Source organism: Ailuropoda melanoleuca, chromosome 19 (genome assembly GCF_002007445.2).
Source record: "Ailuropoda melanoleuca isolate Jingjing chromosome 19, ASM200744v2, whole genome shotgun sequence".
NCBI classification, from domain to species: Eukaryota; Metazoa; Chordata; class Mammalia; order Carnivora; family Ursidae; genus Ailuropoda; species Ailuropoda melanoleuca.
Genome location: NC_048236.1, coordinates 9,780,261 through 9,803,793, shown reverse-complemented (window position 1 = coordinate 9,803,793; position 23,533 = coordinate 9,780,261). Strand labels below are relative to the sequence as shown.

The 23,533-nt window shown below is 39.7% G+C and overlaps 1 protein-coding gene across 1 annotated transcript in view; it reads left to right on the top strand.

Moving 5' to 3' along the window:
- PKHD1 (PKHD1 ciliary IPT domain containing fibrocystin/polyductin) overlaps nucleotides 1-23,533 on the top strand; it is a 453,280-nt gene that overhangs the window by 190,524 nt on the left and 239,223 nt on the right. Inside the window, exons 41-47 of the mRNA XM_034648265.1 lie at nucleotides 618-809; nucleotides 3,508-3,633; nucleotides 5,604-5,660; nucleotides 5,914-6,044; nucleotides 15,108-15,220; nucleotides 16,476-16,581; nucleotides 21,172-21,306. Of these exons, the coding sequence (XP_034504156.1) occupies nucleotides 618-809; nucleotides 3,508-3,633; nucleotides 5,604-5,660; nucleotides 5,914-6,044; nucleotides 15,108-15,220; nucleotides 16,476-16,581; nucleotides 21,172-21,306 (860 nt within the window). The remainder of the gene's footprint in view (nucleotides 1-617; nucleotides 810-3,507; nucleotides 3,634-5,603; nucleotides 5,661-5,913; nucleotides 6,045-15,107; nucleotides 15,221-16,475; nucleotides 16,582-21,171; nucleotides 21,307-23,533) is intronic.

Genomic DNA, 23,533 nt, shown 5'->3' with positions numbered 1-23,533 from the left:
GCAATGGTAGCTGAGTGTATCAAAGTCATGCAGGTTGTGTCCTCACTAGGGAACTGGCTGGGAAGGAAGGGTTGGGGGTGGAGGTGGGGAGGATGCTGCTCAGCTGCTTCTCTGGAGCCCTTTGCCATTTCTGCAGTGGCCTTATTGCCAAGTCCCCAAACTACAAAGCAGCAAAATATAGGGGAAACCCCATTGGACAACTTAAGACTAAAAAGAGCTGTGATTACATTCAGCGCTCACATTTCTTCCCTACAATTATCAACCACGAGAAGGTCATTTTATTGCACACTCCCTCCAGGGGATCTTTTGGATTGAAATAAGCATCTATTTAGGTTGGTTTTGTGGGTTATAGTCAGCCTCTTTGTGACAGTAATTAAGGTGATTGATTTGGGGGCTTCTGGAAATAATAGAGTGAAGGCAACATCATGTCCTAGTTATCGGATGTTTTAATTAATAATCCAAAGAGGAGAATCAAAGTAAAAGGGAAATAAGATTATTAAATGAAACAAACAATAATGGTTTGTCCCTTGCACCGACAGTATCCTTCATACTGGATGATTTGTCTAGAAGCGCATTGCACATGCTTCAGGTCCTCCCGACTTCATTCTGTGTTTCAGGGAATTTGCAGGACTGTTTATATTCCAAGAGTGAGAAGATGCTGGGATCCAGGGATCTGGGGGCCAGAGTCATTGTTCAGTCTTTCCCAGAGGAGCCCAGCCAGGTGCAGTTGAAGGGAGTGCAGTTTCGGGTGTTGGGGCAAGCCTTCCGTAAGCATCTGAGCTCACTGACTCTGGTGGGAGCTATGAGAGGTAAGCAGGTCCAGGCCTATGACTTCTCATTTTCCTCTCTTCGTCCGTGTTCAAGGCTGTACATGCAGGGGTCATGATAGGTGACAGATGGGGACACGGGGGGTTGAAAGGTGGATAATTTATACTCTAGATCTGGGGTTCTCTAATTTTAGTATGCCTAACAAAAACTATTTGGGAGGCTCACTAAAATTTAGGGTTATAGACTCTGCCCTGACAAATTCTATTCTAAGGTAGGCCTAGCAATCTGAATTTTTTAAAACAAGCTTTGTGATTCCGGAATAAGGAGTCTAAGGTGTACACTCTGAGAAACATCACTATAGGTTCAATAGACATGGAGTGAACCACATAAATCTGTATTTTGAATCCCGCTTCTGTCATTTACTAGCTTTGTGACTGCAGGCAAGTGGATATTGAATAGTACAAATAATCAGTGCTGTGAGAGGCCAGACACAGCAGAAAGCATTTCCATATGAAGTTGTCCTAACTCAGAGGAATCTTCTGCCTGGGAAAATGGGGGAGAATGGGCTGGGAACCAGGTACTTTCCCTGGGCACATCGAGCAGGCATAGTGTGCAGATCTTGGCCAGAGCTGAAGATATAGGAAGGGAGCAGGAAACATCAAATGCAGGTGAGAACAACTAGGTGAAAAACAGGAACAGAACCAGAAAAGAATATAACCAGATGTAGATAAAGGTTCTGAAACCAAAGTTGGAGAGACATAAGATCATCCAGGGCAAAAACCCAATCTCAGGTTCAGACATGCAGAGAGCCAGAGATGCTAACTAATGAGGATAGCAGCTCCCTTTCTGAATCACCCTCCCCACCCCCAGCTCCTCCAACACCCACACATTCAAGCTTTGCCTTCCTGGAAAGGGGTGGTGCTCTGGGGGTGATGTCTTACAGAGTATCAGGGCATACTTGGTGGTTCAGGCAGGTCTAGAGAGGTGCTAGGATTTCAGCAGGTAATAAGAAAGTAATCTTTGAGGTCCTTGAGAGCAGAATTGCAGTAACTGCAGCTTTTTTTTTCTCACCTCAAATCATCTGCACACCAAGAATGTCTATTTATCCTAATTTTCCAGATCTTCTCCACATTATTTATTTTTGACATTCATTTAGGGAGATAGTTCCTACTATGGCTCCTTCCCTAGCACACTGGGATGATCACTATCTTTGTGCCCTACTCTCTGGTTCTTTGGTCTCCTGGTGCTTATAGTGCTGCAGAAAGTTTGATGTGGGCAAGCTCCAGTAGCAGTCAGGGTAGCAGTCACCTATGAGTTATATCAATTAAATGTAATCGAAATCCTTCCTTGCTTAAAAGTCTGCCTCTCCCAACCTGCTTCAGAAGAGCTATACTTTTATCTATTTTTTAAATTTGCTTTTAGTTGGAAAGGATTCAGTGCTTTAAAAAGTTTGAAAAGCACTGAATAATACATTATCCTCTATAGGTCTCTGTTAAAATGCAGTTGTCTTTCCTGGGAAGGGTTAGAAACTTCTGGCATGCTTGCCATAGAATCTCTTATTGTTTCATGCCCTGAAGGCCCTTGTACCCTTTGTGGCCAGTTGTCCCTAGACACTAGAGTTAGAAGGTGTTGGATTCTTTGCTACTTCTATCGGTAAATCCCTGAATTCCACCCAGAATAGCTTCAAGAACACATTAGTAATTATTGATTATTCAGATGCAAAGGCCTATACTGAATGTATGATATGGTAGAGGTCTGGAGTCAGGAACAGTCTGTAGCAGGCAGTGTTTCCTACACGGGTAGGTATGGATGGGTTAGCTTATTGGTGAGTAACGTGAGGGTATCTGGTAGTAGGGGAGCTGAGATCGAGGGGAATCCGGAGGCTCAGTGTCTATAATGACATTATAATTGAGAATTTTCTGGATAGTTCCAATTTAAAAGTCAAATTACTCCATAAACCAAAGTAATTTTTTCAGTACTTCAAACATTTGATTTTCATACAATATCTCTCACTACCTGGAAATAATATAAAACTCCTTAATCATGATTTATCATTTAATTATCCATTATTATTTTAATGTAAGTTTCCTATGCCAGAATGAAGATACACAAGTGCCGAATTTACTTAGTTTTGTTTGCCCAATTCCTGAAATATATAGTTGATACTCAGTAAATACTTACTTATTGACTGATCCAGTCAGCTTACATTTTGGAATAAGCATCTCTGGCTGTCTTGGGAGAAGACTATAATTACCTGGCAAGGTAAAAAAAAATTATGTCACAGCCTGAAGAAATAATGACTATATCTCCACATGAAAGATGTGATTTTCAAAGATCAGGTTTGGTCCTTCAAGAATACTTCACATTGTCCTTGGCTTCTCTATATCCACTGTCTGCCATATTGTGATGAGGATAGCAAAGATGGTGGCTAATTGGAAATCCTGACAGCCATGAGTTCTTCGGTGGTTTGGCCATACTGTTGCTCAGATGGTTTTCTTTCTAGCACCTGACTCTTGGATTCCACCTTGGTTATCTCTGGTATCTTTGGGGTGGATTGGCCTGAGTTGCCCATTTTCTTGATTTCTCTTTCCAACTCCTCATTTCCTGAGATTCATTATTGCGTGTGTGTGTGGGGGGGATGTTCTCAGTTATATTACAGTTTGCTTTGGAAATGATCAACAGAATCTAAGGAGACTTCAAGATTCACTTCAAATGTTTGCTTTCCTCTTTCCTCTTCAGATTCCTATATACAGAGTTGCACAGTGTGGGGCTCCTTTAGTAGAGGCCTCAGCATGTCAAGGACCATGGGCCTGAAGGTGGACAGTAACATACTCTACAAAATTTCAGGCCATGCACTGCTGGTGGGTAAGTGATGAACTTGTTTCATTTTGGCATTCTTGATTAGGACAAATAGTTTTTCAAGAGGAATTTCCCCAAAATTTGAATTCCCAATCTATAAAGACTTTACTCTCTGATCATTGGAAACAGGCCATAGTTTAAAATTCTGAATTTAAATTTACCCATCACCAATTAGATTCCTCAACTGTATCATGAGGAAACTGATCTTTTAAAGGTGACATTTTAATTCAGGTTAATAATTATGAAATGGGAGGTTTTTAAATTTACTCTCGGCGATTTTCACAATAATTTAAATCACATAAATAAATCTCTGTACAGGTTCATGAAGTGTTACACCTTGATGTTGGACAGGAAGTTAAAAATCCTGCATTCCGTTCTTAGCTTCTTCTGCGGCTTGCTAAAGAAGCCTGTGTTTCAGAATAATCTGCTTGGTCACCCGTATCCACTTTTTTCTCCTAAATTTCACTCCCCTTGCAGAACCCAAAATTATCCCTAAAAAACTCAAATTGCATCATATCACTCCCATCCTTAAAACTCTTTGAGAATTTCTTATTGCTGTTAGAATACAATCCTAAATCCTTAACCTGGTTTAGAAGACTCCCTCAGTGATTTTTGTCTCTATTAACGTTTGTGAGCTTTTCTTGCTCTTTTTCTATTCCTCTGTACTCTAGCTACACTGAACTGTTTTATTTTAATTCTTTCAAAAGGCCACATTTTTTTCCCCTCAAGGCCTTTGCACAAGCTCTTTCCCTTTGCTCATACTGCTAGGCTCTCCTGTAAAGTTCTCTCCCTCGCACTCCTAAGCCCCTCTGTTTAACTCTTTGAGCACCAATCATTATTTATTGATTTAAAATGACATATCATGGTTCTGATCATCTGATTAATGTCTGTTTGTACCACCAGATTTCATGTGAACATTGTTTCCTTAGCATTTAGCACATTAACTAGTCCTTTGTAAGTATATTTGTTGAAAGGAATGAATTAATGAACAAAAGGTCTTTGATTATATTGCAATACAAAAACAAATGAGAGGTTTTCAGTGAAAGTCAGACTATGTTTGTCAAATAGTGTTTTATATTTAAATTCTGTGATACCATCAGTGGGAACATATAAGTGTTTCATTTAAGAATGATCTATTGAGAAAAAAGTTATAAAGGTCCTAATCCTGAGAGGGAAACTGTTCAGTGAGAAAATATGGGTCATATAAACTTGCTTTAAAACAAATTCCAGTCCTGAAAGACAAAGAATTAAGGACAATAGTGGCAATCAGGAGTAGGAAAATCTTTTTATTAGAAAAAGACAGCTACAGGGTAGTTATAGTAACAGGTGGAGGACTGACTTTGTTTATTCTTACTTTTGTCTGTGTAAGGGACAAGTTTGCCGAAACCCGGATCAGAAATTCAGGAAGGTACCCTAACAATATTAATTTAGCAGAAAACAATTATATGGAATAGACATTAACTAGACAAGGAAGAAAACCTGCAGGAGGAATTTAGCCTTTAGTGCTTATTGTGAATTGGAGGCTCTTGACATCTATTATCCTGCAGGTGATGAAATTATAATATTTGTTTATTAGTGCAGTATGGATAAAGTACTTAATTTCATGCAAAATGGGTTTGTAAATCCAGTTCATGAAATGACACGGGAAGCTCATTTACCTCAATACCCAAGAAGGTTCTTTACTGACGCCACAGATACGGCTAGTTGGTCTCTGTAGCGTGGCCCATGCTCTTTTATCCTCTTCTATTCCAGACCACTGCAGATAGTTGGTGGCCAATTTGAACAGCTAGGAAAGGGGTTGGAGCTGACCCATGCATATGTGACATTTGACTATAGAGACACTTAGATTCTTCCTAAGAAGTAAAGCAGTACGGCTACTTCTTGGTTCTTCGTTCTAAGAAGAAGTAATGTTGCCGTCTCTCTCATTTTCCTGGGTGGCATGAAATGAATGAAGTAACACGACTTTTTGTTCTCAGGTACAGACATGGACATAAAATACATTCCTTGGAAAGAGACTTCTGCAAAAAAAATGGGTAAATGTGTAAATTGGGTTTTAAATCGAGTTACACTCCACTTAAGTTGTCATGTATTTTACAGATAGATCTGATGGCAAAAATGTTAGATATCTTAAATTTGTGGAACATACGAAATGTTTTCTAAATATATATATTTATATATGCATGATGTAAACTGTAATGTATATTAGTAGAAGCAAGACTGTTGAGTTATGTAAATTTTAATTATGTTTGTGGCTCCCCGGGTTTGATTTATCTTTTCTTAAATTAGACTGGTCAGAACAGGGAAATATAATAAGAAACAATGTGATCATCAGTGTTTCTGGCACCGAGGGACTCTCCAGTCCTGAAATGTTGACACCATCTGGTATCTATATCCGCAATCCCACCAACGTTGTGGAGGTAAGACCTGTAGCTCCACTAGGGAGGTCGGAGCTGAGAAGCCATAAAATTCACTCCAAAAGTTATTTGGAGGGGCGGCAGCAGTAGGATGGTATAAAATGTTTGCTTGTGGCACGTTGGTATTGAAAAACAACTTTATGATTTTATGTTAAACAAGCTTTAGAATACATCTAATCATTCTCTCAGAATTCCTGTGAACATTCTTTGAAGCAATATCTATCTATCTGTAGCAAAACAAAGTAGATATTGATTATTTTCTGGTCCTTTACATTAACACAAGCTATCTCTTCCAGAGCTGCCTGCTGTGGTTGCTGATTTTTGTCTCAATTCCAATAATAATTACTTATTAAGTCTTCATTATCTTACCCTATAAATGTAGTCATATTGTTGCCCTTTAACAGTATGCAGAACTAGGGGTCAGGGCGCCTGGGTGGCTCAGTTGGTTAAGTGTCTGCCTTTGGCTCAGGTCATGATCTCAGGGTCCTGGGATCAAGCCCCATGTCCTTGGGCTCTCTGCTCAGCAGGGAGCCTGCTTCTCCCTCTCTTCCTCCCCTACTCATTCTTGTGTGCACTCTCTCTCTGAAATAAATTTTTAAAAATCTTAAAAAATAAAAAGAACTAGCAGTCAGCAAAGTCATGAGGTATATGAGCTCATGTCAGATTCCAAGACAAAGCACACTCTGATGGCTGTTTGTATCCCATTATTTAGTACAACTTAACATTACTTTTCCTTGGTAAAATATTCTCCAAACATTTTAAGAAATTAATTTTTTAGAGTACAGTTTAACCATAGATCTGTGATTAAGAGTTACATCAGAGTAGTGGGAAGGCCATTTAGTTTCCCCTTTTAATGAGTCTATCCTACGGATCATCTACCAAAGGGTTAAGGGCCTCAGTCTTCCAGGACACTAGTCTGAACATCTCTTGTATCGTGGCAATTATGCCAGATTTCTGAGGAACCGAGAGAATGAACTTCTCTCTCTCTCTGATCATCTGTTTTTAATTACCTTCAGCTGAGTAACCCCTAATAAAAGTCATGGTTATCTCCTCAACCTTCCTCCAGACTCTTAATTATGCTTATTCCAAGCACAGCACTTACACACCATTTTAGGTGCCTAATAGGGGCAGCTAATATGCCAGTGAGGAAAGGAAGCAGAACTGCTTTAGATTGAAGGAAACCAAAGTCCAGACCCAGAACAAGAGCAGCATTGAACGTGTCGGTGACTATGGGGCTTGTTGCGTAGTTATGCCTGCAGCTTTGGGGCCTAAAGAACTCTGTGCTTGTGTGCTTTCTCAGACAGCTCACCTCGACTACACTGAAATACCCAGAGGAGAGTAGGTCCTCAGCATTGTCCAGTTCATCTTCCTCCATGAGGCTGGAATGTATCTAAGTCCTGCATTGAATGCCAGGGGTAATGTCCGTCTGACTTTGCTTCACTGGGTAGCACACTGTACTGTGGCCACAGGTCCTGGTCTCTTGTCTACTGGCATCATTGAGTTGACTAGAGGTGCAGAGGACCAGAGGGCCATCTAAAAAGCTGATTGGTCACCTGAGCTTTTGCAGACTGACCTGTGAACAGTTCCCAGTCAGCAACAAAAAAGCTAAGTATAAAGCAAGCTGTTTGTTTCTCATTAGAAGCTTTCTATTTTGATTTCATTTACTTTTCTCCTCTTATATCCACCTTACAAAAGTGAAAAAAAAATACGATGTATATGTTTTGAGAATGAAGCTTTTGTTTAAGCTGGTAGTATAGATTCGTTAAACATATTCATTAGGTGAATTCCTGACATTTTCATCTTCGATGGAACTTAAAATTCTGTAGTTGTCTTTTCATTAGGTTTTTAGACCCTAGCACAGTATCTGAAACATAGTGGTTGCTCAGTAAAAAATAATTGAATAGAATGAGTGAATGAATGAATGAATGAATGAATGTAAGTATAATTCTGTAATCAAAGAATGGAGGGAGAAAAGTAAAGAATAGGTTCCAAGATCTCCCAATCATTTTGATGACTGAAAAATAAGATGTTTTTCTGAGGCAGCATTTAAATCCCATGGGACTTACCTTTCAGTGTTTAATATTGCACAGTGCACTCCAGTTTTCTTAGCTGCATGTCACTGTTCTATACTGTCTCTTTTGTATCCTGTTGTTTAGAATGTATCACTACTAAAGACATAGATAATAACTGATGTATGTGGCAAAACCTAAAAATTAGGAACTTCTCTTTTTTTATTTTTTTTTATTTTTAAAGATTTTATTTATCTATTTGACAGAGATAGAGACAGCCAGTGAGAGAGGGAACACAAGCAGGGGGAGTGGGAGAGGAAGAAGCAGGCTCATAGCAGAGGAGCCTGATGTGGAGCTCGCCCACAACGCCGGGATCACGCCCTGAGCCGAAGGCAGACGCTTAACCGCTGTGCCACCCAGGCACCCCCTTTTTTTTTTTTAAGATTTTATTTATCTATTTGACAGAGATAGAGACAGCCAGCGAGAGAGGGAACACAAGCAGGGGGAGTGGGAGAGGAAGAAGCAGGCTCATAGCAGAGGAGCCTGATGAGGAACTTCTCTTGACCCTGAGGGCCAGTGAAGGTCATATCAGTCATTGAGCAAACAGTGGATGATACACAGAGTACTTTGAAAAATATATTCTAGAAATATGCCTGAGTTCCTAAGGGATGATAAGGAAGCTATGATAACAATGATGTGTGTGTGTGTGTGTGTGTGTGTGTGTGTGTGTGTGTGTGTGATATGTGGAACAGGAAGGGATGTGGAAGAAAAATTTGCCCTCTCCCTGGGTATTTTTGGTATTCAGGAGAGAGATATTCCTGAACTCCGAGGAACCGTTTCATGGGAGGTGGCATCTGTGTTCTGCTGTGTGAGTGGTTCAAAGTCAGACTACCCCTGAATGGAAGGTAGTCAAGTCTTGGGTGTGCTCATTTTTCTCATCCTTTTCTCCTGCCTTGCTTTGAAGTTTTCTTGCAGTCTGGCAAAATACTTTTTAAAAGTCACTCTATTGGTGTGTTTTATTGGGATTTTTCATTTTTGTTTTCTTAAATTTTTGATTTTGAAATAACTTTAGACTTAGAAGTTGCAAAAACATAACCAAGAGTTCCTGTGGGCCCTTCCCTCAGCTTTCCCCAGTGATACCATCACCATAACCATTGCCCTATCCCTCAGTAATACCATAACCATCACCATCACCATATCAACCATCGCCATAGCAATATCGAAACCAAGACATTGACATTGGGAGAAAACTATTAACTGAATGAAAGCCCTTATTTGGACTTTAAGAAGATGACTTAACTTAATCCTAGTGGCTGGGCAACCACTTCTGAGAACCTAAACTCTCCCTCTCATATACAGGAGTCTGACTATGAAATCTCTGGCTTGGAGGGCAGGCAGGGAAGAAACAGTTGATCCTTAAGTGTCTGTAGTGATTTATGGTGACATGTCATTCCCAATTGCCCTGGCCCAGAGCCTAGGAACAAATGCTCTGCCACAGCCCACGGAATTCACCTTGGCTTCTCGCCAGCCACCGCGATAGTTCACTTGTCTTCAACCCTGCACAGTAGAAGGGGATTTCAAGTGTGATATTCTTTTGTAGCTTGCATAAGCACCAGTGGTCTGTCTGTCTGCATCCCGGGCCAGGCTGCCACTGAGCCCTGCCCAGGACAGTTTCTCTAAGAAGCAAAACCTGAACTTTGTGTCTTCTTGCTGGGGATAGGATACTCAAGCATGCTATTCCTGTTTGAGTGTCTGAGGAACTCTGAATACTCCCTAGGTAGGCCTTTGCCATGCTTTCAAAAACAGATTGGTGGTTCTTCTATGCCTCACCTGTGGCGTTTAGAGCATTCCACTTCCGGGCTGTCTTCCCTCGACTCTCCAGCATCTGAGTCTGTGACTCTGTTTATGGAGATTTCTTGCTATCTATCTAGGGGCTCCTCGGCTCCATCTTTTCAGTGGATGCAACCTAGGTCCACCTCGGGCTGGAAAGTCTTTGCTCTCAAACAGCAAGGGACTGTTCACTTCCAGAGCTCTAGAGTATCCCATGTTTATGTAGGCACTGGAAATTTCCCATGACCAGACTCCTGTTTAGGATGGTCCGTGGAAAAACCCTGGAGACAAGCCCTTTGGAAACATCCATTTAATTTGAGGGGAATTTGTTCTGGTTTGTGAATCAATTTTGTAAGGAATTCTGTGTTTAAAGGCCAATTTCAGTTCTCTAGCTCTCCCCACTCAATAGCTAATGTATATTTAAGAGCTGCCTGAAGGGTTAACTCACTTTTTTTCTAGTGATTATAGATGCACACCTCAAGGAGCTGGCTTACTTGGGCAGTTAATTTCTCTCTGGAATTTCTCTTGCTTGAATGTCCATAATACATTGACTTCCGCAAAGAATTGATTTCCACACAAAATTCCCTGCTTGCCTTAAACCCTTCCCCACAAGCCGCCGGCTGCCTGCATAAATATGTGGTTTTTCCTCGTGAATCATTTGTAGCATACCCAATTGGAATGGAGAGTAAAAAGGGCTGGGAAGTAATGTGATCTGACTGTTCAAGTGCTGCTTTTATAAGAAAAGTGAGCCTTACCAGCTAACAAAAGACCAAAGTTACAATATCCTGCCCAACTATAAGTGCACTTGGAAAACATTTATATTTATATATGTTCACCCAGATGTTCCATAAATGCTAATGACACTAGCACAGGTGATTCCACAAATCTATTCATTTGCTCAAAATATACGCTCTGAGCAACTGTCTGGCAAAGGTGATGAATACGGATGTAGTCCGTGGAATATGTTCTTGAAATATTTGAATCTTTTCCCTCCTGGTAGAGTCTTAGTAATGAATGAGCATTTCATTGGTAATGATATAGAGGTGTACGTCCCAGTGAGATGTACCTTTCTCATTGTTTATATACTTGCAGAAAAGGTGGATGTAAAGAAACCTCCATTCCCTATCTCTCAGTGCTTATATACTCATGGCTTTTCCCATGGCTCAAACGTGTGCTAGAGACATAGCTATTCCACGCAGGCTATGTGGAAGGTGGAGCTTCACATGGATTTCCCTGAGGAAGGTTCCAGTTGTGCAATCATAACAAAATCAATAGCCATGTTACTTCCTTGTGTTTCTACGAGGGCTGAAGAGATATACTGGGCACTTGTGTTTGCCAACCCAGTGACAGTAATTCTTCCTAAAGCTGAAAATCATGAGCGCATTTCCTGTTTTCTAGTATGAGGGAAAAAATGAGATAACTGATTTGATGCTAGTAAGTGTTCTTTTGGGGAATGCCTGATGTCAGTTCTAAATGTTTTAAAAGATATAAATACCCTCCTAGTAAAAACTGTCAAAGTATTTGTACTGTAATTAACCATGTTTTTATATTTAGGTGGTCTTTCTGTCCAAATTTGGAGACAGGCTACTGGAAAGCAGGCATGGGTTGTTCCAATAACGCATAGTGCCTATCTAGATCAGGGGTTCTCAATCGTGGTAGTATTAGCATTTTAGGTGCTAATTCTTTGCTGTGAGAAGCTATCCTGTGTATAGCAGCATTCCTGATCTCTACCCACTTAAGGCCACTAGCGTCCCTCCCCCTCAGTTACGACAACTGGGAATGTCTCTAGAGCTTTCCAAATGCTCCCTGGGAAACAAAATCATCTCTGATTGACAACTTCAGCTCTAGACTGTGCCAACTCAAGATGATTGGAGTCTTAGAGATGGCCCAGGTTTCCTGAAGTCACGTTACGTCTCGAATAGTAATTCAGCTTCATATTACATGATGTCCAAAAGTCACTTGTGCCGAGTTCCGTGTGGTCGGTGAGACATGTGATTAGAATTTTAAATGGCTTCAGGAAATTGGAGAAATGCTTGGAATCCAGAATAATGGAGTACAGGAGTAAAAGAGCCACTAGTCCACAAAGAAAGAAAACATTCTAGAACAGAGTAAAAAATGAGGAATGGCAGGCTAATTACAAATACCCAGGATGAGAGAGCCTTCCGGAAGACAGCGAATAATAAACTAAAAGTTATGGAAACAGCACCTTGATCGTGTCGGCTTGTGCTGGCTCCCTGATCAGGTGCTTGCTGCTGCCTGCTGGCCAGGCTTCCAGTCTCTGTGAGCTTTGGCCCTCACTGACGCTTCCCCAGAGGCTGGAGACCTCCAGAGGCTGGAGACCTCCAGGGACTAGGGCACAGGGGCATTGGTTTCTCTTCTCACATGAGGCAGAAGTTGTATATTGCTGGTTTTAAAACAACCTGTTTCAGTTTTTCCTCCACGTTGACTTTGCTTGGCTCTGTGTGTGTGTGTGTGTGTGTGTGTGTGTGTGTGTGTGTGTGCATGTATATAAGTTCCTAGCGGAGCATGTAGCAGAGAGGGCAAGTCTCTCTCTCTTTTCATTTTAAGATTTTATTTATTTGACAGAGAGAGAGAGGGAGAAAGCACAAGCAAGGGGAGCAGCAGGCAGAGGGAGAGGGAGAAGCAGACTGCATGCTGAGCAGGGAGCTGATGTGGGATCCCATCCCAGGACCCTGGGATCCGACCTGAGCCTAAGGCTAACACTTAACCGACGAAGCCACCCAGGTGTTCCTCTTTTTTTTTAGATTTTATTTATTTATTTGAGAGAGAGAGAGAGAGAGCACTAGCAGGGGGAGAGGCAGGCAGAGGGAGAGGGAGAAGCAGACTCCCTGCTGAGCAGAGAGCCAATGTGGGACTCCATCCCAGGACCCTGGGATCATGACCTGAGCTGAAGGTAGATGCTTAACTGACTGAGCCACCCAGGTGCCCCAGGACAAGTCTCTTTAAAGTCCCCTTCTGTGGGGAGCAGTGCTGTCCAATGACAGCCAGTGGTCTACTCAGGTTCAGAGAGCTACCTTTGATAGTACCTAAAATCCTTTCATTGAGTAATTCAAGTCAAGAAAGTATTAGTCTAGAATGACTGAAGCTATGGGCTGAAATGATTTTACTCAACCTAAGGATAGAGAATAGCTACAAGCAAAAAAGTGTGCTCGATGACTAGACAATACAGTGTTAGTAACTCAGTCACCTCCAGAGAAGTAGTTCTCAAAATGCGGTCAGAGATCACCTCTACTGGAACCACTGGTGGTGCTCAAGAGTGCAGAATACTCTCCTCCAACCCTTCACCATCATCTTCAGCACCTGCTAAGTCAGAACATCTAGTGGTGGGGGCCTCGAAATCTGTATTTTATAGACCCCAGGTTGGGGTTTCCAGACAAAATACAGCATATGTGGCTAAATTTAGATTTCTGAAATGTAACTAATAAATTTTTAGTATAAGTATATCCTATATAATATTTCAGATATACTGAAAAAAATAGTTGTTTTTTTCAAATCTGAAATTTAAATCTGACTTGCCTTCTGTGTTTTGGTTTGCTAAATCTTACAGCACTATCCTGCATGCACACTGAAGTTTAAGAAACTGTTCTAGCAAGACACTCACAGCACAGTCCTATCAAGCCCTGTATAGAGGCAGCTGTGGCACTGAAATATTGTTTTATAGAAAGACATTTAATGTCCTGTTGGGTTGCAGAGCATCACAGTCCCTTCTGCTTTCAATTCTCTCTTCTGTGACTTGCTGCTAATGTTTGGGATGAATTGTCCTAGTCCCATAGCATGTGCTCCCATGAGATGAGTTGCTCACAGAGGGGGCATTGCAGTTTTCTTATGGACACACCAGCCAGGCCATGTCAACTCCCCAAATGATCAGGGATGAACAATGTGGAAGCCTCTGGAACTCCCTTTGTCCCTGGAGCACAAAAGCTTAGGCTTGAGGCTGGCGGAGCAGCCTGTTTTTTGACTTCTATTCTCTAGGTAGACATGGGCATCTTGGCCTCAGACCAGCCTCTGAGGCTGAGAGAGAAAAGATGCACATAATTGCCCAGGAAGTAGTCCAGCAGCTTGGTCTCTTGGCCCTTCCTTCCTCCTTCTGGAACACAAAACAGTCAACATACCATTTACCTTACTGCCTGGAGTTAGAGGTTGCAAATTCAAATACCCATGGGCGCTAGGCTGGTATCATAAATAAGTGAAACAGGAAGGGTGGGGACTATGCCAGAATAGCCATAATCCAAGAAGGCACTTCTTAGCTCCAGATGGTCCATGGCTACCCCATAGGAATTTGGGCTTAGTATTATTAAAAAACTGAGAGTCTAAATTTTTATATCAAGTGTCCTAATTTTAGAAAGAAACAAAGTAACAATTTTTGTGAACATTGGGTAGGTCAAGCAAAATACCTCTGTATACAATAATAGACTCTTTAGGGAATTATTTTCTACTCTGTCTTACAGTATATAACACAGTGATGATTCTATTGTAGGTATTTTTTTGAGTTTATAAAGATAATCCATTGTGTTCAGTTTGATTAGAATTACACTCGTGTGGTCCAGTGGAGAATTTAGATTTTATATCAGCATATAAAATACATCAAATTATTTAGATAGGAAATCCTATAAAGAAATCTTAAGGTGATTAAAATGATCTAATAGGGATAAGAGTACATTGAGGAGATTCAGATTGTATTTGAGCTCAGGCACTGTGGCTCAGAAACATGGTATAGCTAATACAATCATTGGTCTTCAGCCCATAGCCAAATCATTGATTTGTTTGAAGGATTGGAGAGGACACTTTGTGTAGAGTTGGGGGCATTTGCCCCCAATACTGTTGCATACGCCAAAGAGGAAGGCTCAGACTGATAATGAAGGAAGCTTCTCACTATGGAAGCTTATGAGAATTGGTGTAACATGAGAAGCTTCTCACTATGGGAGCTTACAAGAATGCTCTAACATGAAATATTACATATTAAAATGGACAAATTACAGCCTAGCTGAGCTGCACTGAGGAAGAAATATGGGAGTATATCTGATTCCAGGGGTGGGGGGGGGAAGGATTGGGGTGTGTGAAGAGTAAATGAGTCCATGAAAGTATCAATATACTTTGACAGGAAGTAAATAAAAAGAGCAGAATGAGCACAATAGAAGAGTCTTTCTTTCCGGCAACCTTCTTGAATTTCGAATAACTGTTATTTAACTATCCTTAATTTCTGTAGGGAAACAGGGTGTATGTTGCTGGTTTGGGCTACTTTTTTCATCTTGTGACCAGCCAAACATCACAAGCTCCACTTCTCTCCTTCACCAAGAATATTGCTCATTCTTGTACAAGGTAACCTTGGGGAAATTCATCTACATTTTGGGTGTAAAGCTTATGATTGAACTTTTTTTTTTTTTTTGTACAACACTCTCAGAGAGGGTGTAATCCGGGAATCCATGTAAGATTTGATGATTCACCTGTGTAAGCATTTTGGATCATAAAAGTTTGGTGTTGAAGGGAAGGAAAGGGACAGGGAAATCACTTGAGAGGGCAGCAGGACAGAGTGCATCTTTTACGTCCAGAGAAGAATTCAATAGAGAGAGCAAGTGAAGTTCCAAGGGGTTGGGAGCTGCCAGGAGGCAAGGGTGCCTGGGCTCAGGAGCTGAGTGGGGTGAGGAGCCTTTGGGGAGAAGCTCTTTGCCGGGGACAGGTACTATGGTAATAGGGGAGGGGACTTGTTCAAAGTCTTTTGTTCATGGAGGTTCATCTGCTAAGAGCAAGAGCTGAGAAGCATGGTGGGAATATAGGGAAAATGTGGACTTCAGAGTCAGTCAGGCCCTGATTCAAATCTTGACTCTGCTAGAAAATTGGCTTTTTTTTTTTTAAGAGCCAGATCCCTCATTTGTAAAATTTCAGTTATACACTGAAAGTTTGATGTGATGATTAGAGATGACTCATATAATGCACCCAAGAGAACACCTGGAATATGTGGGAACTCACTAATTGATAGCTATGAGTAATTACGATAGTAATAGTATAGCAATACTCCTCTGATGGACAGTGAGAGAAGAGTGGAATAAGGACGAAGAATGATTGCTATGCCATGTTAAGGTGCCAGCTGAGGCTAGGATTAGCCCATGTGCCATGAATTTATCATTAAGAGTATGAAGTTTTACCAAGATGCTCTTGGCAGCTCCGTAGTGTGAGCAAAGAAGATATCCAGAATCCTGTGAAGCTAGTGCATTTCAAGGAGGAGAACAAAAGTTGGAGGGAATAAAGGTGCTCGTGTTCACTTTCCTAGCACGTTCTAATGGGCTAGGCACAGGTGTCCAAACTCCTAGGAAGGGGTGAACCTAGAGAGGGGCTGGGAGAAGAGACTGGGATAATGGCAATCTGCATCTGGCGAGATTCAAGAGCAGGTCGTGCAGGGCAACAGAGATGGAAGGCTGAGGGATAGGCAATACTGGGTAGGGAGAAGGCTCACAGGCCTCAACCCTGCTCTCCTTATTCATTACCTTCATTTTATTTTTCCCAGGGAGATAAAGTGGGACATTTGAAACACAAACACAGAAAGTGGCTGATTTTCACTCTTTGTTTTGCATTCAAGGTCTGGTCTCTTTATATACCCTCAGTTTCAGCCACCTTGGGGTAATGGCAGGGGCCCCACCCTGTTCCAAAACTTCACAGTTTGGGGAAGTGCAGGTGGTGCCCAGGTAAGCTGTGTTAGTTTTTCATTAAATTGTCATTTGTTTTCTTTCTTTCTTTTTTTTTTTTTAAAGATTTTATTTATTTATTTGACAGAGATAAAGACAGCCAGCGAGAGAGGGAACACAAGCAGGGGGAGTGGGAGAGGAAGAAGCAGGCTCATAGCAGAAGAGCCTGATGTGGGGCTCGATCCCATAACGCCGGGATCACGCCCTGAGCCGAAGGCAGCCGCTTAACCGCTGTGCCACCCAGGCGCCCCTGTCATTTGTTTTCTCATGGGAATGTATTATGTGTCTCTATTTAAAGGGAGCTGGTTTGGGAGCCATTGCAATATTATCACAGTGTTAAGGAGCAAACAAGCATCATAGGTGTGTGGAAGAGTTGTGGAATGAACAAATTCCTACTCAGGAAGCCAGGGTCAGTTCATTTCCTCTATGGTGACTTTTCAGCAGCTCTAATGGAAACAACAGAATCATAGAGATTTGCAAGCAGGAGGGATCATAGAGGTCATCCGTTCCTTACCTCCCATGCCTATTTAGAGATAAGAAAGGAAGGCTCAGAAAGTAAAAGGGTTTGCCAAAGGTCATGCAGTTAGTTAGTAACACAGCCTGGTGCAGAATCCAGACTCCAAATGTTGTACGTTTGATATCTTAATATCCTGAATAATGCATGCTTCAATCTTAAGAAAAAAATGCTGTTCATCTTTGGAACGCAAAAATTCCAGCTCAAGTAGCATTCTTACCTTTATTGATGAGCCACAGTTTCTTCAAAAGGGAAAAAGTTCATGTTCAATCATTCACTTTTTATTACCACAGTGATCTCTCATAAGGAAGCTTTGGATGCTCACTGTTAACAGCAAAATACAAAATTATCCAGGGTCACTATTTGGGGCTACACAGAGAAACTTACATACACTTGGTCTCTGCCACTTAGCAATCTGGAGCCTAAGATATGTAGACGAAAAAATATGTTTACAGGGCATTCAGGAAGTAGAATAAAAACATATGATTAAGTTACATTAAGAACGTTAGACATTTATCTCACATATCGAATAAGAGGAAGAAAATTGTGGTTGGGGAAAGCCCAAAAATATATAATTAGGGTAACTAACAAGAAGAATCCCAATTATATTTAGTGTTTTGTTTTTATTCAACTTTATAAAGTACTTTGTTGCCCATGAACATTATGAATATAAGGGTGACAAATCCAGTGGAAGCATTGGTTGAGTGCCGTCTTATGCAGAGAAGCAATTCATGCCTTACAGAGACTTATACTCTGTCTCCATGCTCTTGAATAGCCTTCTTCTAAAGGATATAACCTAGTAACATGAACATATTAAAAGATGATCATTAAGGTCAGTTTTCTCAAATTCTACAGTCATAAGTGCTAAACCCATGAAAGAAAACACAGATCCTTAAAGATGAAACTCTTTATACTCAAATTTAATTAATCAGAAAGTTCAAATAATGAAAATGCTTTTGGAAGCTTATTTTGATGAAGAGAGTGAAGGAGAGTAATTAACATGATAGCAGGGATTTAAAAAGTAACTACCACCAAAACAATCCTGAAAAAGAATGAGAAAGATTTACACTTCCTTATTTCAAAAATTACTATAAGGCAATAGTAGTCAAGACAGTGTGGTATGGGCACAAGGAGAGAAATACAGATTAATGGGATAGAACTGAGAGTCCAGAAATAAACCCACACAACTGATTTCTGAAAAGGGTGCAAATACCATTCAGTGGGGGAAATAATAGCCTTCTCAACAAATGGTGCTGGAACAACTGGATAGTCACATACAAAGGAATGAAGTTGGATCCTTACCGCACACTATTTATAAAAATTGACTCAATAATGGATCAAAAACCTAAACATTAGAACAAAAACTATAGAACTCCTAGAAGAAAACAAAGGGGTAAATCTTCATGACCTTGGATTTAGCTAAAGATTCTTAGCTATGACACCAAAAGAACAAGCAACAAAAGAAAAAATGGATAAGTTGGATTTTATCAAAATTAAAAATTCTAATGTTTCAAAGGACCTCATCAGGAAAGTGAAAACACTGTCGATCCAATGGGACACAATATTTGCAAATGATATATCTGATAAGGGATTTGTATCTAGAATATAGAAAGAACTCCTTACAACTCAACAGTAAAAAGACAACCCGATTTAAAAAATGAGCAAAGGATCTGAACAGACACTTTTCCAAAGAAGATACACAAATGGCCAAAAGCATATAAAAAGATGTTCAACATAAGTAGCTATTAGAGAAATACAAATCAAAACCACAGTGAGCTGCCACTTCACACTTACTAGGACGACTAGAATCAAAATGGTAATAAGTGTTGATGAAGATGTGGAGAAATTAGAACCCTCACACACTGTTGGTGGGAATTTAAAATGGTCTAGATGTGTGGCAGTTCCTCACATGGTTGCACATAAAGATACTATATGATCTACCAACTCTACTCCTAGGTATATATCCAAGAGAACTAAAACATAGGTCCACAGAGAAACTTATACTCAAATGTCTATAGCAGCGTTATTCATAATAACCACAAGGTGGAAACAACCCAGATATTCACCATTGGACTAATGGATAAGTATAGTGTGGTATGTCAATACAATGGATTATTACTTAGCCAGAAAAAGAAATGAAGTGCTGATACAGGCTATGCCATGAATGAACCCTGGAAACTATGTTCAGTGAAAGGAGCCAAATCCTATCTGTGTGATGTTGGGCAAATCCCATGATTTTTTTTTCCTTCCTTTGTAAAACGGAAAGAGTAATAGTGCCTAAAGGATAAGTTTGCTTCTAGAGTTAAGTAAGTGCCTGCATGTAACGTGCTCAGAAGAGTGCCTGGATGTTCGTGGGCACACAGTAACAGCTCTTATTCTTATCATTGTTAGTGAACAGGAGTAGGTAGTGATAGATCAGTGCTGGCAATAATGTCTCTGAAAATTTTAATGTTGAGAAATGCTTTCTGTATCCATCAAAAATGCATTGTGTTTAAATTTCATAAACTTTCATTATTAGATATATCTGTATTCTTGTCATTAGACATAAACATCGTGTACATAGATACTTGATTAGAAGATTCCATTGGGTAAAATTCCTATTGTGTGTAAACATAAATTTATATTTATTTGATGATATTGATAGCTTGAAAGCTAACATTTTGGGATATTTTCTCATTTAATCATCTTAATAAACTTGAGGGAGCTGCACCATTATTACACTGTTTTTTGAAGGTAAGAAAACTTTCTGGGTAGGAGTTAAAATATTTGTTAAAGTCATACAGCTAAGAATTGCTGGATTCCAACTCAGATAATCTGGCCTTTGTGCATGCATGTTAATAAGAGTTGAGAAGAATACCCGCTCCTCACCATGCTTCATAAATACAAAGCGATTCTTTTAGGAGAGAGAGAGAGAGAGATGAGAGCACATTATGAAAGTATTCATACCACAAATAGGTGATTTTTGCTGTTATGTGTTGGTTTTCTTTTAAAATCACCAGCTTTCCTAGCTAATGCTGGGTGTTCGTTGTTTTTAATTATGAGTGTATTTGCCAGTACTAGGGCTGATGCCTGTAATTAGGTCACAACTGTTGTCAGGTTAACAGTTCAGATCATACCTATTTTGTTTAAATAAATCTTTGTGTCTTCAAAGATCTATCATTTTATGAAAGCTGTTGGTGCATACATAGTGGGATATGCAAGCTGTTTGATTCTTGAAAATCAAACACGAAGACTGATTGACAGGTAGAAGCATGATACTGTGATAAATCAAGGCTACCAAAAATCAAATCAATCAGTCTATCAGTCAAGGCCATCTTGGCCTTAATAGGAAACTTCTGCTTCAAGATACAAATGTAATTATGACCCTATTTAATAAATAGAGGAATGACTGTGTGAGGTTAATTGCTAGTCCAGACCTGCACCCTGATTTTAAAGATGGTTGAACTGAAGTCTAGGAAAAGATAAATGTCTAGCCCGGGATCAAGTAGTTCGTTCATATCAGTGCTAATTCAAAACCAAGGGTTCTGTCCCCAAAACTAGAGGGATTCTTCCAACTCTAACAAACTAATTTTGCTAATACTCGATCCCTGTTTGGGCCCATTAACCCAAGTTGTCATGACTATATATGCACATAACATATTTTGAGTCTGTAGTCATTCTGAATTACTTATTTCATATTTACAATTTTCTGATAATGTTAGTTAAGATATACTATACTGAGGAAAATGGTAAGTACTAGAATTCCTGGATGCTCTGTTTTTCTCTATTAATTTTGTGTGATTTGACAACTACAAGTTTATTTTAGATATGTGAAGAATTCACACTGACATTTTTAATGTAATAGTTATTATGAGGAGAAATGAAAAGTACAGAGGGGATGTTACCGAAGGAGAGTAGTTAGTGCTGACCTCACGGCAACTTTGGGATGTCTGTACAGATATTGATGGACAAAAGCTGCTTAAATATGGTATAGCATGCTTATTTATACTTAATCAATAATTAAAGAAGCTATAGGAAGTCTGCAAGAAAAAAAAAAGCCTCAGACCTTTGCCATATCATACGCTGTTGTTTTATAGATTTTTAGAAGTAGCAATCTTCACCTGAAAAACTTCCAAGTTTATTCATGCAGAGATTTTGGAATAGACATCTTGGAAAGTGATGCAAATACTTCAGTTACTGACAGCTTATTACTTGGCCATTTTGCCCACAAGGTAAGTGCCTTAGTGTAGTTGTTTAAGGCTGTCCATCAAACAGAATCATATGTGCTAGGTTCCCTGGTGATCCAGAATATGTAATTTTAATAGCATTCTTCAGTGAATCTTGTGTTTAATTGGTAAAAGTTGGAAGAGCTTTTTATTTGCAACCGTGGTGATATTTATGATAAAATTCAAATATACACAAGGTTTCAATGTTATGAGTCCATATAAATCATAAAAGTCATGAGTAGCTTGCAGAATTCTTATTTGGTTGCTATTTAGCATTATTTTCATACCAATTCAATAATAAACCTAATGATTTTGGGTTAATTTACTATAACCTCACAACGATTATGGACTAGCATAACTCCACATTTTCTCTTTGTGTTATGGTTTGCCAAGTTTCAACATCAACATTTTGTCTATAGGGTCCTTATTCTACTTAGAGTACCTCCCCACAAAGGAGGGAACATAAATTTACATTGTATTGTATACTAGGGTTTCTTAGATGATTCTGTAATACTTACCTAAGTGTGGGTTTCTACATGATAAACATCAGACTATAGATGACTTTTCTGCCACCACTGCATGGACAGGGTACCAGAATGTAGATGAGGCAAAAAAATTTCCCAGTTGTGGAACTAGAACTACTGGCTTCCCTTAAGGGAAGTCCATGATTGCCATTGGTCTTAGTGGGCTTCAGACCTGTAATGGGTCCCCTAAGTTCTTGTTTTTGAAGGAGTTACATGTATATTCATATCACATTGTCATAATGGAGATGGAAGAGACTTATAGTACTTCTAGAAACCAAGGAAAGAGCATTATCTTTAGTTTGTTCCTCAGTGCTTTGACCAATTGAAATTTAAATAATCATTGCCCTTTGTACTTCCCTTAGAGGTTACTTTCTATGTATAGATATAAATATTAAGATTAAAAAATAATTTTCTTACTAAGCTATATTTTCCTACATTTAATTCTCAAACTTAGTTAAATCTTTTTTGAACCGTCCTTTTCAGGAGGGAAACACCTGTCTGTTTTTCCTTTTCTCTGAAAGGATTACCACCTTGAGAGATAAATCTTCTTTTCAGATTGCAGAATTTTCAAGAAACCAGAAACCCAGGAATAGATTCTATGATACTGGTAGATCAAAGGCCCTTAAATTCTTCAGAAATAACCTTAGAGAAGATGTTGAAAACAAAATGTCCATCAAGCTGAGTCACTAACTGTACTGGTAAATTAATGTCACAACATCTTAACTGATACGATAGACACCATAATTAACAGGAGAGTGACATAAATTAAGACATAAATTATGACAAAAGGGTGCTTATCATAAGATAATAAAAAATAATCCCACCCCTGAGGTGTGATTCACCACAAAGCCAATGCAGCCAAGCAAGGATCTCTCAGTCTCTAAGAAAGTGCAGGACAAAAGTCCCTGGATAGATGTTAAATGGTTAGTTCTAGGAGAGACCTAGATGCTGGTTAGGCATTCGAATCATAAAAACCATGAAACTGTAGAGCTAACTATGACTGAAGAGCTGATTTAGTTAGAACGCCTAAATTTATAGGTAGAGTGATGGAAGATGTGGGAAGCCAAGGGATAGCTCAAGCTCTACGCCTAATACTGTGGAGCTGGGACCACCAGCGTGTCCGCCCACTCCTGGCCAAACACTCTTCCAAACGCACTTGGAAAATAGCTTTGGCAAGGAGCCTTGCCTATTCCAGTATTTTCTAAAGTGTTTTTCATGGAAGGCTAGTTCCAAGAGGGGATCTGAGAAAAACAAGATTCTTAGGTTAATTACATTTAAGATATGCTGTTGACAATACCTCCATTCCCAGACATTCACATTGCATATTCACACTTTCAAGGCTTTGTGAAGTTCTAAGGTTAAGAACAAAAGAGAAAAACATTTATGAATCTTTATTTCATGAAAGATTGCTCAGATTTGTTTGGGAACCACTTTATTGTCACATGAAACTGTGTCAGTTGCTAAAAAAAAAAAGAAAAGAAAAGAAAAGAAAAGAAAAGAAAAGAAAAGAAAAGAAAAGAAAAGAAAAAGGATGCNATGAAACTGTGTCAGTTGCTAAAAAAAAAAAGAAAAGAAAAGAAAAGAAAAAGGATGCCTGCCCGACCTTCTGTGGTTGTGGAACTCTGATTTTAGCTTCTATCTTTCATGCCTGCCATTCCTTTAGGAATTAAGATTTTCAGAGAATGTGGCCTATCCATTCTTCAACCTTC